Source organism: Solanum verrucosum, unplaced genomic scaffold (genome assembly GCF_900185275.1).
Source record: "Solanum verrucosum unplaced genomic scaffold, falcon-dt-bn FXZP01000117.1, whole genome shotgun sequence".
Classification (NCBI taxonomy): Eukaryota; Viridiplantae; Streptophyta; class Magnoliopsida; order Solanales; family Solanaceae; genus Solanum; species Solanum verrucosum.
In genome coordinates this window covers 2426529-2446539 of record NW_026020014.1, presented here as the reverse complement: position 1 = coordinate 2446539, position 20011 = coordinate 2426529, and the positions used below count along the sequence as shown (strand labels likewise).

At 36.1% G+C, this 20011-nt stretch overlaps 1 protein-coding gene across 1 annotated transcript in view; it reads right to left on the bottom strand.

Moving 5' to 3' along the window:
* Positions 1–15093, bottom strand: part of LOC125820852 (uncharacterized) — a gene marked incomplete at its 3' end in the record, with an annotated part of 32650 nt that extends 17557 nt beyond the window's left edge. Inside the window, exons 1-5 of the mRNA XM_049500286.1 lie at positions 15058–15093; positions 9830–10044; positions 9360–9744; positions 8025–8141; positions 7842–7924 (exon numbers count right to left, since the gene is read on the bottom strand). Of these exons, the coding sequence (XP_049356243.1) occupies positions 7842–7924; positions 8025–8141; positions 9360–9744; positions 9830–10044; positions 15058–15093 (836 nt within the window). The remainder of the gene's footprint in view (positions 1–7841; positions 7925–8024; positions 8142–9359; positions 9745–9829; positions 10045–15057) is intronic.
* Positions 15094–20011: the final 4918 nt, after the last annotated feature.

The following is a 20011-nucleotide window of genomic DNA, read 5'->3' as shown; positions in this document are numbered from 1 at the left end:
AAGGGTCAAGGTGTCCAAGATCACTTAACGAACAAGGCTTATGAGGTAGATGTAAAGGCAAAGACTAGTGAGGAAGATGCAAAAGCCAAAGCACAATGGGAGAAAGTAGATGCTCAATTATGTAGTCTCCTATGGCGTTCTATTGATTTCAAGTTGATGCCCTTGTTTCGCCCATTCCAGACGTGTTATACAGTTTGGGAAAAGGCTCGTGCTTTATACACTAATGACATATCTCGATTCTATGATGTGATATCTCGATTGACCAACTTAAAGAAACAAGAATCCGATATGTCTACTTACTTAGGACAGGTACAGGCAGTCATGGAGGAATTTGACACATTAATGCCAGTTACTACGAATGTGGAAAAACAACAAGAACACAGACAAACATTGTTTCTAGTTCTTACTCTTGCTGGACTTCCTCCTGATCATGATTCTGTACGTGATCAGATTTTAGCTAGCCCTACAGTTCCTACAATCGATGAATTATTCTCTCGTCTCCTTCGTCTTGCGGCACCTCCCAGTCACAAGGTAGTTTCATCACCCACTGTTGACTCATCTATTCTTGCATCTCAAACCTTTGAAAAGCGTACATATCAATCTATGGAGAATCGGCGAGGAGGAGGGCGTTTTGGGAAACCTCGATCCAAGTGTAGTCATTGTCATAAGCCTGGACACACTCGTGATATATGTTATATTTTGCATGGTCCACCACCCAGTTATGATCCTATTGTTCTAAAGGAATATAATGAGTTCCTTCGAAATCGCGCAAGTAAACAGACATCTCCACCAGTAGCATATGGTGCTCAACCTAATCAACCATCCAATAATGCTCATATTGCTCAGACAGAATATGATGAGTTCCTTCAGTATCGTGCAAATAAGCAAACGTCTCCACAAGTAGTTTCGGTTGCACAACCTGATGTCTCTGTTGCGGGTAATTCTTTTGCTTGTGTGTCGCAATCTAGTACTCTTGGAACATGGGTCATGGACTCTGGGGCTTCTGATCATATCTCTGGTAATAAATCACTTTTATCCGATATTGTTTATTCACAATCTCTTCCAGCTATTACTTTAGCCAATGGGATCCAAACCAAACCAAAAGGGGTTGGAAAAGCCAAACCCCTATCTTCTGTCACCCTAGACTCTGTTCTTTATGTCCCTGGTTCTCCTTTTAATCTAGCATCTGTTAGTCGTTTGACGAAAGCCCTACATTGTAGCATAACTTTTTTCGATGATTTTTTTCTCATGCAGGACCGCAGTACGGGACAGATGATTGGAACAGGACATGAATCACAAGGCCTTTACTATCTTACCTCTTCAAATTCCTTAGCAGCATGCTCCATTACAGATTCCCCAGATTTAATTCACAAACGTTTGGGACATCCGAGTCTATCCAAACTGCAAAAGATGGTGCCTAGTTTGTCTAGTTTATCCACATTAGATTGTGAGTCGTGTCAACTTGGGAAACACACTCGTGCTACGTTTTCTCGTAGTACTGAGGGTCGTTCAGAGTCTATTTTTTCATTAGTTCATTCTGATATTTGGGGTCCTAGTAGAGTCAGTTCCACCTTAGGATTTCGTTATTTTGTTAGTTTCATTGATGATTATTCAAAATGTACTTGGGTTTTCTTAATGAAAGATCGTTCTGAGTTATTTTCTATTTTCAAAAGTTTCTTTGCTGAAATACAAAATCAGTTTGGTGTTTCTATTCGTACTTTTCGTAGTGATAATGCCTTAGAATACTTATCCTCCCAATTTCGGGAGTTTATGACTCACCAAGGCATTATTCACCAGACTACTTGTCCATACACCCCTCAACAAAATGGTGTAGCTGAAAGAAAAAATCGGCATCTTATTGAGACCGCTCGTACTCTTCTCCTTGAATCCAATGTTCCATTGCGTTTTTGGGGAGATGCAGTTCTTACGTCTTGTTATTTGATAAATAGAATGCCCTCTTCTTCTATTCAGAATCAGGTTCCCCATTCCATACTGTTTCCTCAGTCACATCTCTATCCTATCCCTCCTCGTGTCTTTGGGAGCACATGCTTCGTTCATAACTTAGCCCCAGGAAAAGATAAATTAGCTCCTCGTGCCCTCAAATGTGTCTTTCTTGGTTACTCTCGAGTCCAAAAAGGGTATCGTTGTTATTCACATGATCTTCATCGATACCTTATGTCTGCTGATGTTACATTTTTTGAGTCTCAGCCTTACTATACATCTTCTGATCATCCTGATGTCTCTATGGTCTTACCCATACCTCAGGTTTTACCTGTGCCAACCTTTGTGGAATCTACGGTTACTTCTACATCTCCAGTTGTAGTGCCACCACTACTAACTTATCATCGCCGTCCACGTCCAACCCTAGTCCCAGATGATTCATGTCATGCGCCAGACCCTGCTCCTACTGCGGACTTGCCTCCTCCTAGCCAACCGCTTGCACTTCAAAAAGGTATACGATCCACTCGAAATACTAACCCACATTATACCTTCTTAAGTTATCATCGTCTATCATCACCCCATTATGCATTTGTGTCGTCTTTGTCCTCTATTTCCATTCCTAAGACTACAGGTGAAGCACTTTCTCATTCTGGATGGAGGCAGGCTATGGTTGATGAGATGTCTGCTTTACATAAGAGTGGTACTTGGGAGCTTGTCTCCCTTCCTGCAGGTAAATCTACTGTTGGTTGTCGTTGGGTTTATGCAGTCAAAATTGGTCCAGACGGTCAGGTTGATCGACTTAAGGCTCGCCTTGTTGCCAAAGGGTATACTCAGATATTTGGGCTAGATTATAGTGACACTTTCGCTCCTGTGGCTAAAATTGCATCTGTTCGTCTTTTTCTATCTATGGCTGCCGTTCGTCATTGGCCTCTTCATCAGTTGGACATTAAGAATGCTTTTCTGCATGGTGATCTTGAGGAAGAAGTCTATATGGAGCAACCACCTGGTTTTGTTGCTCAGGGGGAGTCTAGTAGCCTTGTATGTCGATTGCGCAGGTCACTCTATGGTCTAAAACAGTCTCCTCGAGCTTGGTTCGGGAAGTTCAGCACAGTAATTCAGGAGTTTGGCATGACTCGTAGTGGAGTTGATCACTCTGTGTTTTATCGGCATTCTGCACCAAGTCGATGTATCTATTTGGTTGTTTACGTTGATGATATTGTTATCACCGGTAATGATCAAGATGGTATCACCGATTTGAAGCAACATCTCTTTAAGCACTTCCAAACTAAAGACCTTGGCAGATTGAAGTATTTTCTAGGTATTGAGGTTGCTCAGTCTAGATCAGGTATTGTTATTTCTCAGCGCAAGTATGCCTTAGACATTCTTGAGGAGACAGGGATGATGGGATGTAGACCTGTTGACACTCCTATGGATCCGAATGTTAAACTTCTTCCAGGACAGGGGGAGCCACTTAGTAATCCTGAAAGGTATAGACGACTTGTTGGAAAGTTGAATTATCTCACAGTGACTAGACCTGACATCTCTTTTCCTGTGAGTGTTGTAAGTCAGTTTATGACTTCCCCTTGTGATAGTCATTGGGAAGCAGTTGTTCGTATTCTGCGATATATAAAGTCAGCTCCCGGTAAAGGACTACTCTTTGAGGATCAAGGCCATGAGCATATCATTGGATATACAGACGCTGATTGGGCAGGATCACCCTCTGACAGACGTTCGACATCCGGATATTGTGTTTTAGTAGGAGGTAATTTGGTGTCGTGGAAGAGCAAGAAACAGAATGTGGTTGCTCGATCTAGTGCAGAATCAGAATATCGAGCAATGGCGACAGCAACTTGTGAGCTAGTTTGGATCAAACAGTTGCTGGGAGAACTAAAATTTGGCAAAGTTGATAAGATGGAACTTGTGTGTGATAATCAAGCGGCTCTTCATATCGCATCAAATCCAGTGTTTCATGAAAGGACTAAGCACATTGAGATTGACTGTCACTTTGTCAGAGAAAAGATACTCTCGGGAGATATTGTTACGAAATTTGTGAAGTCAAATGATCAGCTTGCAGATATCTTCACCAAGTCCCTTACATGTCCTCGTATTAATTACATCTGTAACAAGCTAGGTACATATGATTTGTATGCACCAGCTTGAGGGGGAGTGTTAGAATAGAAATAAGTATTTCCTACTTAGAATAGAAATAAGAATAGGAATAGGAATAGGAATAAGAATAGGAATCCTAGTTGGAAAAGGATTCCAATGTAGTGTCTATAAATAGGGTCTCAATGTAACTATTTAGATACACAATTCAATAATATTTTTCGTATATATTTCTCACAGCGGGAAAATAAAGAGGAGAGATTTCCACTAACTTAAAACGGAAAAATCTGGACAGCGCCGAAGGAAGCATGCCTAACACAAGACAACCTCAGGAAAAAAGGTGTAATCCTCATCAACAGATGTGTCATGTGCAAGCAAACCAATGAGAGTGTTAATCACCTTTTTTTGCACTGCCCTGCAGCAGTTAGCCTATGGTATTTTTTCTACTCTATACTTGGCCTACAATGGGTAATGCCCTACAATATGAAGGATGCTAAAGCCAGCTGGATATTGTGGAGAGTTGACAAATCCATCAAAAAGATCTGGAGAATGATCCCAGCAGCCATTTTTTGGAGCACATGGAAAGAGAGAAACAATAGATGCTTTAATGGAATATCAACCTCTTTCTGCACTCTTAAAGGCCAATGTCTAGTTATTTTATTTAGCTGCCACTTTTTTGCCAATGTAAACAGTGTGGATAACCTTTTGGATTTTGTTAGTTCCATATCTCTAGAATAGTAGAGTATTAGGGTTCCCCTTCGACTGTTTCACAAGTTTTTGCCAAGCTAACTCCATATTTTTCTGTTTGGAGCAGCTTTCTTGCACACTGTGCTTTTGTAACTTTGCATTCTTGATGCTTTCAAATATCATTTAATTACTTTACCAAACAAAAAAAATATGCCTATTAGAAAAAAAGAAAGGGGTCTGGGAATCAGGAATTTATAGCAGCAAAACAAGTGTTTTTCTAATGAATTTGTTAGGAGGTTCACAAAAGAAGAGCAACTAGTCAACAGATGCTACATGTGCTTGTGCAACTCAGAATCTATTAATCCCTTGTTCCTTCATTGCACAGTTGCAACAGGCCTATGGAACATGTTCTTCTCACTGTTTGAACTCACTTGGGTCATGCCAAGATCATTGAGAGAGGCTTTTGTGTGTTGAAGTTCTTGGAAAGTTGGGAAGTCCATCAAGCAGATCTGGTCTTTGGTTCCAGCCTGTATTTTGTGGTGCTTATGGACGGAGAGGAACAAAAGATGTTTTGATGGCACCCCAACTCCCATCTCTACCTTTAAAGCAAGATGTTTGATTACTCTTTTTGGTTGGGTTAATCTCTCTCCTGTACTTGGTGCCGATTCTTTCCTGGAATTTATCAGCTCCATAGATCTCTGTTGTTAGCTGTTTAGATAGCTTTTTTTTTGCCTTTTTGGGAGCTGCTATTTCTTTCTTTTGTAATCTGTGCATCTACTTGATGCTTTGTTAATGACATTCTTCTTACTTCATCAAAAAAAAAAAAAAGAGCAACTATTCTGGAGCACAGTGATAAAAGCAAAGTATAGCAAAGAAGGATTCTGGATGACTAAAAGGGTGCCCACTATTTATGGAATTAGTTAGTACAGAACTATCAGAAACTTAAGGTTGAATCTCAAAGTCAGATTGAGATTTAAAGTCAAGGATGGCAGAAAAATCATATTTTGGGAGGTAATTGGTTGGGTAATGGAAAACTGAAGTTGTTATTCCATGATTTATATGATTTAAGTCTTCAAAAGGGGCATGCTTTGAAGGAGTTCTGGTCCCCACAAGGGTGATAGCCTTTTTTGAAAGTTATTACACTCTGGGAGGTGCCAAGGATAACATAATTCTTCAAAATTTTGGAGTAAAGCAAGGGGCTGCAAGAGGTGAGGATACACTGAGATGGCAAAACTGTTCAAGTGGAATTTATACAGTTAGTTCAGCTTATAAGGATTTGAATCAGGTTGAATCCCAGATTACATTTTGGCAATGAAAACATATTTGAAAAGTTAAGGTGGCTTGCTCCTCCTGGTTGGCTGCAAGAGAGCTTGTGCTGACTCGTGATAATCTTTTTTTTTATAAAGGTAAAGTTACTAACTCATGATAAACCTAGAAAGAGGGGGATACAGTTGTGTTCAAGATGCTACTTGTTGTGTAGGCAAGAGGAAGAAACAATAAGTCATCTGATTTTACATAGCAGAATTACAAGACACTTAACAGATTTGTTCATCAATCCTGGAGTTTCTAGACAATGCCACGAAGAACTCCTTGAGTTGTAGCATTCTAGAACAAAGGTGGAAACTGCAAAAGTAGCAAAGATTGATGGAAAAATGTAACATCAACTAATTGGTGGACAATAAGGGAGGAGAGAAACTCGAGGTGTTCAGACAATACAAGTAGCAATTTACAACAAATTAAGATGATTGTATTCTTCTTTCAAATTTTTGGTGTAAATCTGAATACATAGATGAACCTGAGGCAATCATAGATGTATTAGATTCCCCGTAGGGTGAGCAAGGCTGTTTTGTGTAATTTATTTGCCTTTCTCTTTTTTGGCAATCTCATTTAGTCACTCCATTTTGGTTACCAATGCACTTTTTGTTCTGATATGTATATACACAAAGGAATATGTTATCTTTTCAAAAATAAAATCTAGTGTTCTCTCCTGGAAAGCCCACCAAGCAAAATCTTCCCATTATTGGTGGTGTCTATGTTGTTTAGTAATGTGTTCAGTCAATTTCTATCCCACATAACTACAAGCTTTGCTGTCCTTCAAAATATTTTTGAAGTAAAGCCCTGAAACAATCCTCTTCTTAGAGACTGTTAGGATTGGCTTTTTAAAGTTCTTTTAAGCCAAAAGCACTTTTGGAGTGTTTGGGTAAAGTAAAAAAATGCTTATAAGCACTTGGTTTTAAGCAATAATGATAAAAATAAGCCAGAAGCCATAAGTTTGAATTTTTAACTTATGGATTTTGGCTTATGAGTCAAAAACTAAAAGTCAATCCAAACAGGCTCTTAAGTGTTGAAACAATCCCACCAAAATTGGTTTTCTGGATGGAAGAAGACACCTATCCTGCTATATGAATCTCCAAAAAAAAGGAATGAAATAGTCTTTGCATAATTTCTAGCAGAATAAAATAGCGAGCAGTTAAGATAAGTTTTAAGGTGATATTTATAGTTCTAAGCACTGAAGGAGTTCTACAGATTTATTTCTACATCTATGTGGCTTTCTTTGACCTGGGATTTTTCTTTCATCTAAGGGATGATTATGCAAAGCAATTCAAAACAGTTATCCAGTCAGGTGCAAAGTATTTATAATCATTGTTTAAGTCTTCATCAAAAAAAGTTACAATCAATGTTAAGTCTTAACCGCCAAAAACATTTGACACAAATTGTTGGAGGCATAACAAACAGCAGGCTAAAGTAAAAGAAGAACAGGTGCACTGACAACCAAGGAATCGCATCTGATAGTATGAGTTTCATACCAATTGAAGCAAAAAAGACCTAGGAGAAAAATGACGACATGGTTTTTTTATGAAGTAATAAATTTCACTAATAAAACGGCAAAAGCCTTCCCGTATACAACAAGTATACCAAAAAAAAATAGAAAACCTTACAAGAAAACATGATTTTCTGTAATAACACCCAATCATCTACACATGTATGAATCCTATGATGCACCAAAAAGAAAGAAGAGAAAATAGGCTATCCCCGCCATATACTTGAACTGGCTAGAGTTACAAACCACTGATTATAGCCGCACACAAAGCTAATAGATACAATACCTCAATTTACTCATGCGTCCAGCCAGTCGCAAACCGATAGAACGAGCTCTTCGACCTTTATGGAAAAGTAACGCATAAACTCCCTATATAAAAATGGAAAAATCAAATTAACATGACTGTAACAAAAGACAGTTGAAGCATAATATGAAGTAGAAACATAAAGCATAGAAAGGCAGGTCAAACCGGATACTGTTGGAGTCCACCCAAGGTTAGTTCATGAGTTTTATCGATTGTGTCAATGAATGTTTCAAATTCACTTGCCAAATAAGAATCATCTAACAAAATTGGGAACATTAAAACCTGCAACTCAAAAAAGAGAGCTCTATATCATCACATAAATAAAAATAACAAATGATCACAAATCAAGATGGAACGGAATAAAATGAGAAAATAACATATGGAATTAGCATCAAATCAGTTAAGTAAACTAAAATTGAATTGCTACTAATAAATCAGGATACTCATGGTCATTATCAATGCTTAATTAAATTGTTCAGGGTTAGGGTTGATTTTCAAGTGTTTGTAGCCTGTATGGCTGATCAAGTCAACCCAAGATGCCACTCACAATGCAGCCCCTGAAAAGTGCACACTGTAACCAGAGTGCATCCGCGCTGGCCATGTCATTTTCAGTGGTATTTCCATACTGATGATGCAATGTTTGATGCACATTTACAGATGATTGAGCTGGATTACCAGACAGCTCAATCCATCTTTTTTAGCAACAAGACAGATATTCCCTGCTCATTGTCAGGCACTCAACTTGTACAGATACTTTGGGGGGATAGTTTACATCTCCCATCACATGGAAAATCCTTTTCCCTCCATAGCCTAATACCCTACTAGCTTAATGACAAGAATTTAAACCTAAGACTTCAAGTTTTAGGTATTCTATGTCCATTTTGTATTATTTTCTGATTGTAGCTATTTCATTAGGTTTTGGAATCTCCTGCTGTAGTTCTTAGAATATTTAAGTGCTATCCATAAGGGGAAAGTTTGTGCAGCACTTTAGATGGCAGGTGTCAGCTGGTTGACGGTAAGAAGATCACTAAATCTCCAAGATAATTCATGACTTAACATTGAGTATGAGCAGTTTTACAATGAACATATATTTGATATTTGTATGCGATTTCTCCCTCCCTTTCTCTGCTTCTTCTACCCTGTGTCTCTCTTCTTCTCTGAATTTTGGTCGGCAGTAAACTCAGTCACCTCTTACTTTATTCTTTTTCCCCTCTCTTTCCCTCTCTTTATATATTCTCTTCTTGCTTCTTGCAATTCTCTGCTAATGCAAAAGTTTTCTACAGCCATTTTTCTACTTGAGAGCAATCTAAAGTCTAAACTTGCCCTTCTTCTTCTTTTTTATTTCTGATGACAAAAAACTTGCCCCTTTATTAGAATTAAAATTAAGGATGCTGCATCAACTGAATACAATCCTTCTCCTGCTACAACTTCTGGATAAAGGAATGACACAGAGATGGACCACTAAGCATTGGAAGGAGGGAGAAGTGTGAATGGAAACACCTCAAACATGACGCCAACTATTTCTCCACTGCCATGCACTATGTCGTAGTCTCCACATCTTAATCTGTTATTAATCTCTTTAAGATGTTGACTGATTCTTTCTTCATCAAGAGTGCGCAAGACTTCAAGAAGAGGACCAATGGAAGTTGGGTCATATTCTGTACTGTAAAGCTCTTGGGCTTGATGGTATTGGCATATACATTGAGTGCACTGGCGCATTTCCCTAGATGTTCTGTCGAGTAGGAGCTTTAGAGGAGAATCGGTGCGATCATCCTTAAAATAATTATAGAAAGTCTCCAGAAGAGGTCCCATGAGGTCCCAGGAACCACACCAAATATGATTTTCTTGGGGCATAAAAATCAAGTAGTTGAATGCATCTGAAAACCTGCATAGAAAGTAAAAGGGACTAAATTTGGCTGGCGCACGTAGAAATGGGGAAAATATAATTTTGATGAAATTGGGAGCAAGACCATTCTTCTTTGAGCTGCCGGAAACGATGTCGCTTGAGAGGGTCTACAGATGCAATGTCGTCGTCCTCGTCTTCTTCTTCGATGCCCCTCCATCGGTCCAACAGCTCTCTCCTTGTGACCACTTTCTTCGACATTCCTTCCTCTGTGGAACCTTCAATTGTTAGGGTTTTCGACCTTCCCAATTTTACAAGAGCTATCAAAATTTTGCAATGCGCCTAAAGATGACGTCTATATTGATATTGATGATTAAAGGGAATTAAGGGTTTTTGGAGATTCAAACAAGAAATTGTCAAAAATTTCCTTTCAAAATGGCTTATAAACCTTTTATGCCCTCTAAAAATATTTTCAATCTAATTTTTTTTGGGCCTCCGAATTTTTAGCTAAAAACATTCAAAAAATTGTATATAATAACAAACTATTAATTCAAATTAAATGCTATAAACATAGTTTGATTTAATTGTACCCCATAGCAAACTGTTGTTATTTCGCCTCTCTCCTGGTGAATCTCGCTCGCCACTCTCGTTCTCTCCCTCGCCTCTCTCGCTTTTATACAAACGCAAATGTATAAAATGCATTTGTGTTTGTATAATGCGACAGAAAATTGTATATATACATATATTTTTGTTCCCTTCTCTCCCAGATCTCGCTCGCCACTCTCTCCCTCGCCTCTCTCGCTTATACAAACAGAAATGTATAAATTGTATTTATGTTTGTATAAAGCGAGAGAAAATTGTATATACACATGCAAATACATATATTTTCGTCTTATACACTTATAATTATACAGTACAAATATTCCTCGACCTAGTTCTCTTTTGCCTTTCTCACTTTATACAAACACAGATTATACAATTGATTTTTTTGTATATGTATACCGAAACAGAAACATGTCACGCCCCGAGCTACCCCCGAGACGCGGACACGGGACCTAGGACCACAAGTGATCCCTAGTTAACCCTGTTGGCATGATTATGAGCATACTAAAGATAGTAAACTGATGCAGAAGCTAAATCATAAATAAACTGAAGAGATGGGGAATACCCATTTACTATAACTGAGATATATGAAAACTGATGAGTTTAATACAAAGAAGATATTAACTTAATACTAAGCTGAATCTAACTATGTCCGAAATAAGCCTCGAAACTAACTAGAAATGTTGGGACATGCCCCAACTAGGTCTAGCAAAACTGAAACTAAAGACTAAAAGTGATAAAGATAAATATGTCACTAGTCCTCGAAGAATGAAGACTCACCACTAATGCTGCTGAACTAGAGATCGGGAACCGATCTAAACGTGATTTGGATACTGAGAACCTGAACCTACATCACGAGAAGATGTAGCGCACGTATGCGTCAGTACTTGAAAGGTACTGAGCATGCAGGATAGAGTAAAGCTGAAATAACATATAACTGAACAAAGCAATAAAGCAATGAAATAATATGAACATGATATAGATACTGAATACTGAGCTAACTGAATGCAATGACCAATTTATAACATTCGAAGACTAAATACTGGCTGTACTGAAATATGGTCAATGCAATAGAGTCTGACTGAACTGTGGGAGCTACTAATAACCGAAATAAAACCACATAAGCTAAATGTGGAGTCCGATGTATACGCCCCATCAAGAGGACCCAATATACTCGGTCAAAGGTATAGAGGCATAACTGGCGTGATCACTAAACTGATATTGCCCACAGAGGGGACTTACACCTACGTGGCTCGTAGTTCTGGACTATATGAGTACGCTGAACCCTAGTTTAACTCGGTATTATGCTACTCCCAATGAATTAAATAGTTAACTGGTTATGACTGAATTTCTGTAAATACTGGATAGCTCGAAACTAAACATGCAAACTGAGAATGCAACAGTTAATCTGACAATGATGCATTCATAAACTGAGGCATGTATAACTGAATATATTATGACTGAAATACTGACATGTAGATACTCATACTTGAAAACTCCATTTTTTTAAAAACAATTCAACATCATATTATACCATGATCATTGATGACTTGGGAAGTCATACTGCATAAACATTGATGGTATATCTAGATACCATACTGTTCATACATTGATGACCTACTCAATTGTCATACTAATCATGTTTTAGAAGTTCTTTGTCAAAACTCATCTTAACTTTCTCAAAAACTCAGTTTAAAACTCAAGTATTGTCTTAAAGAAAAGCTTTCAAGATTTATAACTCAAAATAGGATTTATACTGAAATATACTGATAATGTGGCATAAAACTAGAGCATGTATATCTGAATAACTGAAATATCTGACCTAGCATATGTAATTCAAGAACTAACAAAATACATAGCTAGGGTTCTGAAATTTATGTAAGAAACTGAGCAATAACATGATAATCTAATTTGGAACATTCAAATAACTAATTCATGATGATCTGTTGAGATTCTAGAAACCCTAGCTATGTTCATAATCATCGAATCAAGAATCTGACTGAATTCTAGGGACCTAATGGGCGAAAGGAACCCACTAGTGAAATTCCACATACCTGGTGACGAATTTCACAGAGAAAACTTTTGATTTTGGGGATGGAACTGAAGGAACCTTGTTGCGTTCTTGAACTAGGGTTCTTGACTTTTTTCTCCTTTCTTGCTTCTAATTTTCTAAGTTTTGATTAATGATTTTGACTAAGGTAAATTCTAGTTATGTTTATGGGCTTAAACTGAATAAAACCTCATGATTTAGGGTTTAAAAGGTGTATCTAAGGGGTTAAATGAAATAGGAAAAAACCAAAAGACCCCTGAATTAACTGTTGTCGAAGTGACTGACGGTCCGTCGATTGGAACCGTCGGTCGAGTCTGCCTGACGGGGCTTCACTAAAATGAGCATAACTTTTTACTCGGATGTCGTAATTTAGCAAACTCGATGGCGTTGGAAAGAGGATTAAATTATCTATCTCACCATAGGTTGTGGGACACACAATTCCTTTTTTGATAAGAGTTATGACTATCTAAAGTTGACCCATCAACAATTTTCAACTAACTGGTTGCTGACCCTCATCTACGGTCAGACCTACGGACCGTGGATCGAATGACGGTCCGTGCTGGTCGACCGTAGTTTGTGTCAAAGGCTGGGTAAGGGAGGTCTCGATCCACGGACACAGACCACGGACCGTGGTCTGATCTACGAACCGTGGTCTGATCTACGAACCGTGGGCCTGTCCGTGAGTCGGGACTTGGCCAATTTTTCTGAGCTTAGCTAGGGAGGGGTTGTAGTGGTGAACCACGGACCACCAGCACGGGCCGTGGTCTGACCTACGGTTCATGGATGGCAATAGTGGGTTGCACATGCAACTTCTCAAAATCTACATTTTTGGTTTGTTTCAGATATGGGGTGTTACAAAACAGATTATATAGAACTGCTTTTTTTGTATATGTATAGCAAAATATACATATTTATGTTTGTTATGAAGCGCAATTATGCAAATTATAGTTATAGCATACAAATATGATTTTTGTGTTTGTTATATGTGAAAGTTGCTCAAAATCATTTTTAAACTATATCTCCAACTATTAAAACTAAAATACAATATTATCTTACATACAAGATTACGTAGTAACAAACATTAATAATGTAAAGGAAAAATGAAAATTATTACATCTTATCATTTATCCTTAATAAAATAAGCATCAATTAATTACTGTAAAAATACATATCAGGATCTGTAACATAAGCAATGGTGTCAATGAGTCACTCAACATGAGCAAAGTACATAAATATTTAATTGTGAAGAAGAAGAAGAAGAGGTTCAGATTTTTTGTTATTTTAAAATGAGAATAAATCTCTCTATTTATAGACAACAAAGGGTAGTGTGAACAAATGTATATTGTGCCTTATCGGAAAAGTTACAACTATTTGGAAAAGTTGCAACCCTTCAAAAAGGTCACAACCTTTCATAAAAGTCACAATTTTTCATAAAAGCCGCAACTCTTTATTACAGTCCCAACTTTTTATAAAAGTCGCAACTCTTCATTGAAGTCGCAACACTTCATAAAAGTCACAATTTTTCATAAAAGTCGCAACTCTTTATTAAAGTCACAACTCTTCATAAAAGTCACAATTTTTCATGAAAGGGAAGGGTAGTTTTGAAAATAAATAAATTAAAAGGGAATTATAATTTGTGGTGGCGCCACGTAGGCGAGCATAGGGTTCTCTTTATTTTTATATATATACTAGAGGGCTTAAGCCCGTGCTGAGCACGGGCCCAACAATGACCTGTTTGTATAGAGCGTTGATAGAACCGTTGCACGCCATAAAATAACAATGTCATAGGTATCATTAAATTATATGTAAAGTCATTGCAGGATGAGTACATCAATTTCGCTCACAAAGTCTTTTTGTATCGTCATTGAATTCTTCTTGATAGAATCTTACACCTAAGAAATTGAGATAAAACAATAATGAGTACATGTATTTGCAAAATCAATTAAAGAAAGAGGGCCAAACGTTCACAAGATTTCTGAAAACTGAAAGGAAAATAGAACTAATTACGTTATAAGTGTCATTGAATCATAGCAACATATACAAAATAAAGATATTTTATATGATCCCACTTCACTTTTACAAACTTAAAAGAGTTGGAAAATTAAATATATTTGCAATACATGTGGTGATGAACATCTGAGAATGAAATAGTTGAACTTTCTCTAGTAAAAGATTAACCTGCGAATATCTAACACTTAGGACTCAAAGCAGATGACAACATATGCTACTGTCAATAATTTCTTCAACTGCTATCATCTTGTATATCTGGCACATCCATTACCTTTTCAACAATGAAAAGTCCATCAGATAACTATTTATTCACAAAGAGAACATGAGACTCCGACTTTCATAATTAGCAATTCAGCCTTTGAAGGGATAGTAACTATTAGATGAATGACTATTTGAGAAATTAATATAGAATGGACATTCCCCATTAGTTACATTGCTTTATGGCTTTTGTCGAATTGGAAAAGTTGAGTCACAAACCAAGAAAACACTATAAGGATACATTTAGGAGTTTGGCCAAGTGGAATAAATATTAGACAATGAGGATGGGATTAGTACCTATTTGGATTTATTGAGAACTCTATGGGAATAGGAATTATCAGTTCCACGAAATAAAATAGAAGCAGCAACCATTGTTGCAGAAGTGTCAGCAATCCAATATGCGATCTTGAGTCTGTTTTTGTGTTAGCACATACCACCGTGTAGTCCTGCTGATCTGCCAGCTTTCTCATTGACTACACTTTCAATTCTCATACTACAGAAGAAGGCCACATAAAGATTCAATTGGACAATCAAATTCACTACATTGTTTGATCTCTTAAATAAAAACAAAACTACCAAATGAAAGCAGCACCATAGTTTAGTAGCAGCAGTACAGAGTGATATTCACCTTCTACACGCATAAATTAGGTTTTGAAGGAAGCAGAAACACACAACCACCTATTTCTACAATGTCAAATAGCAACAGACTTGTGGAGTATGTTTTTAACTTTTTTTCGCCTCACATGGGTCATGCCTCAAAATATCAGGGATGTTGTGATAAGCTGGAGTTGCTGGAAAGTTGATAGCACCATTAAGAGAATCTGGAAGATGATATTTGCAGCCATTTTTTGAAGTATTTGGAACGAAAGAAATAGAAGATGCTTTGATGGAATATCAACTACCTACCAATCCTTAAAAGCTAACTGCCTCATGTTTTTGTATAGTTGGGTTTATTTATCCCCTCTAGATTCCCCTGATTCATTTCTGAACTTTGTCAGCTCCCTGACTCTTAATTAACAATGTAAATGAGAGTTGACCTTTTGCTACTAAGCTTTTTTAACTATTATGCATCTACTTGATGCCTACAATAGAGCTAATAACTTCATAAAAAAAATTAGGTTTTGATCTACTAATAATTGACTCTTCATTGATAATCAAACATAAACCAAAATTGATTAGTTGTGCAATCACAACCTCAAAATGTAGAGACGCTAAAAAATTAATCCATGGAAACATGATAAATGGATCATATCTGACTTGAATAACAGAACAACTGAGTAACTCCTGCAAAAGCAGAACTAATGGGTATAAAATCAGTCGAGAAAAAAATAAAAAAATGATGGGGGGTGGACAACGGGGATTACCATATCCAAAGTCATGAAACTCATAAATTCAATTCAAGGCATCTCAAACTCCATTACGAACATGCAAGTAAAAAATTAATCAGAAATCCAAAAATTAACAAAGATTTTGAATCAAAATTTCCACATATTAATGAACATTAGAATCCAACTGTATATCCAAATGGAAAAGATGAAGTGTTTTCCAAGGTGAATGAGAAATGATTTTTCTTTCATAAGTGAAATTTAATTCTGCGATAGAGTTGCTAGTTTTGTTTTAGTTCTTTCCTCGCATACATCTATCGATTTTCAGCGGACATTAGCTTGTCCGAGCTGCTACTCTTTCATCAGTAATAATATTTAATTTTAGCAGTGATTCTTCGTCACAACACATGAACATTTTCTTCAATATGATCCAAAATGGTTAAATGTCCCCTTCTATTTACAAAATAACAAAAAATGTTGTTTGAAAAATTAGTTCAACATTCAGATGCTCCCAATTATTAAAAATAGGAAATTAGAACACGATACATTTTTTACATATATCATATCAAGAGAAGTGTTCCACTATTTATAGCAAATAGTTCAAGTAGAGATGCCACACATTCTCATCTTTCCTCCAAATTAAGAAGGGACATGACACATACAATGCAAGACAATGTGAAAGTGTTTTACGCCAGATACAAATATATCCTATGTCTTCTCAAAATTATCAAGAACAACATCTTATAAGGTCACAACCAATCAGTTGTGCTTTTCCTAGAAATATAATAAGAATATTTCGTTTTCTCCTAAGCAATGAAAAATACGACGGCACATGGTCCAGTTGAGTCTCTTCTTAAAAATATATGAACTCTCTTTCGAATAAGTATACATCAAATACACAAAAAGTAAAGAAAGTTATTATTTACAATCAAAAGATGTATACAAAGTCCTAAATTATAAGTAAACAAAATACTTGAAACACATGATATAACCTTATACAAAAAATGAATATAAAAATATATATTGCGTTCCACTCACTAATGAATATTTTCTCAGTTTTTTCCTTTACTGCACTTGAACTCCAGTCATAGTCCATCTAACTTCCCCAACAATGTAAGTCGAATTCATGGATGAGTGTTTTTTGCCTGCAAACATTTCAGCCATGAGGCGGTCTGCACTCCAAAAATCAATATATATTTCATAATTTGTAGCACTTAGTAGGAGTTCTGAAGCTCTTTACCAAAATGTGACAACTTGACTTGACATATGATGGTCTTTTTCAGAATTAAATGAATTTGCGAACCTAGAACCAACGATTTTTAGCATCCTATATTTGTCAATCAACAAAGCAGATACCATAAAATCTTGGTGCAAAATACCCCTCTCGTGACAATGTTGCAGTAGTGCAAGCAACTGCTATATGCAACACTTAATATGAAACTGGAAAAATACTTTAAAAATCAGGAAGTGCAATGACCAACAACAAACGAAAATTAACCTTGAATGATACGTCTCTTTTTCATTGCAAGGTTGTTGTGCATCAAATCCTCAACACCGAATGCGACATTCTCATTATACCCTTCTTCAATAGACATAACATACTCAAATCATGATTGCTCATATCTTCAAGTTCATCATAGGCATATCTTAATTCAACAGCCACAGTGTTGTGCTGGAGTTGTGCATAAGGGGATCCTGAAGTATCTTGGAAAAACATGGAACTATCAGTCAACTAATCTAACATTTTGAAAGAAGAAAGAAGAATCTAGAAAATATAGTAGCATAATGACCAAGATACTGAAACAAAATGTTAAAACTATTCTTCTGCCAAATACTTGCTCGAGTAATCAACCTGAATTTTCAATTACATAGGAGAACATGTATTCAAATCTTTGAACAATAAATTAAATCGAAGGATGCTTATAATTAAAAAGATAACATCAAGGAAACTCTGAAATTAATATAAATCTCCCAAATAAATTCTTGCACTTCACCAAAGGCTAGTGAAACAGTAATAGTGAAATAATTGGTGATATATATTTCGATCAAGCACACATTCAAAATTTACCATGATCTTTTCCAAATAGCATGCAAATGAAGGAGCAGCCAGAAATAAAAGAAGATTCAGATGGTATAATCACAACTATAATTTTTGTGCACAAGTACAACGCCAGACTCGAATGAGAAGACAAAAAACATTACATGGAGTAAGTTAAAACACCAAAAGTTAAAAGTTTTCTTGCTTGGAAAATTCTGTGACACGATAGAAGCATAGAAAGAGTCCCGACTTGAAATGTAAAGCTCAGGCTAAAATATGAAACTAAATATTATAACAATTACCTCACTTTCTAAGATTTTGAACTTACTAAGATTTCGAATTAACTTTGGACGGAGAGATTGCAAACGTAGTTATTATATTTCTATGACGATTAATTTCAAAAGGAAGAAGCAATGATTATGGGGAGAAACTTTAACATTTTTCAGTCCTTGTAACTGAAACTATTCTAATCACAATTTGTAAATCATGCATAACATATTCATAACAACTTTAAAAGCAACTCAGCCTATTAAAATATCATCATCATTAGGAGGGAATATGGTTCAAAACAAAATTGAATATTACAGCTACATAGTGCGAGAGAAGTTATTAGTGAAAAGGTAAGAGTTATTGGGCCATCTAAATAAAAAAAAACTTCCTATATGTATACTTGTTTGCATCAATTACTAAGGTGAAATGTAAAATGTAAGCAGATATCAATATATATTAAAATTATAAAACAACAATCTTTAGAACTTGCTTGTTTTTATGTTAAAAAATTTATTGTTCGTTTAAGACTCAGGCCAAGTCGATCTTGTTTGCAACTATGAATGTAAACATATGCTTTCTCATTAGACTATTTGTGATATGCCTCTTCACAAAAAGCTAACTACATATAAATATCATAATTTTTCTATTCATTTTCATTAGATGCAATACACAATGACAGTGCACTCAAAGTTCCATTGAATATTTGTTGAACAATAATTATTATTATTAGTTCGAATACTTTCCGATATGAAGCTTGAAAGTTACTTATCTATATCCACGATAGGAAAATAAATCAAAAGAACTTCAAGCAAGAAAACTCAACAGTGCAATCTCTACTCCAACATGAGACCTCAACCTTAATACACAACAAAATGGGGATTTATGAGTTTAGAAGCAACTATTTCCCCTGCAATGCTAGGTCTAGCACTCAATGTGGGTTACAGTGACTTACAACATAAATTTGTTGCGTCCAACTTTCAGAAATTTTTGAATAAAATTTGAGCAAGAATTATCGAAACACTCACTTGCAGTAATTTGCAATAGCTATTTCACAATCCCATGTCTCCTGACAAATATAAAGTTGAAAAACTTTAAACTATAATAAAGAGACATGCATGACAAATGATGTGCAAACTATGGATACAAATCAATGAGAGAAGTACTAAATTAGTAATACAAAATAAGCTATGGAAGTTTATGCACATTACCCTGATTCAATCTTTCTCAATATAAAAGACCCATAAATTTTTCGAAAAAATCAACTAATTAAAATGGAAAAATCAAATATGTACAAAGATAATGATGAAGAGCTATCCGACCAATGTTGAAGAAGAACCGATTTGAAGTGATGAAATACATCAATTCTACATGAAAAACATATAACATAGTGAGAGAAAAGAGAGAAGTAAAAAAGATGAAATTGTGTTTTGGGTGGATACCAAATGTCTTTCACAATGACAAAGATGTAATACGTGTCAAAAGGAAAAGGGAGATGGTGAAATTAAATTCATACACGTGATTGAGAAAGAATGTGAAGAAACAAAATCGGCCAAATTTGTAGTACAATTTACTTTACTTTTGGTACAATTGATTGATGCCGTGATAGTCTTTTTCTTGTTCACTTATAAATAAGGGTAATAACACACACACACACACACACACACATATATATATATATATGAGATTTAAACTAGAAAAATCATAGTTGTAGTTTGCTATAATTACCACTCGCGACTAGCATTATACATTAATTAC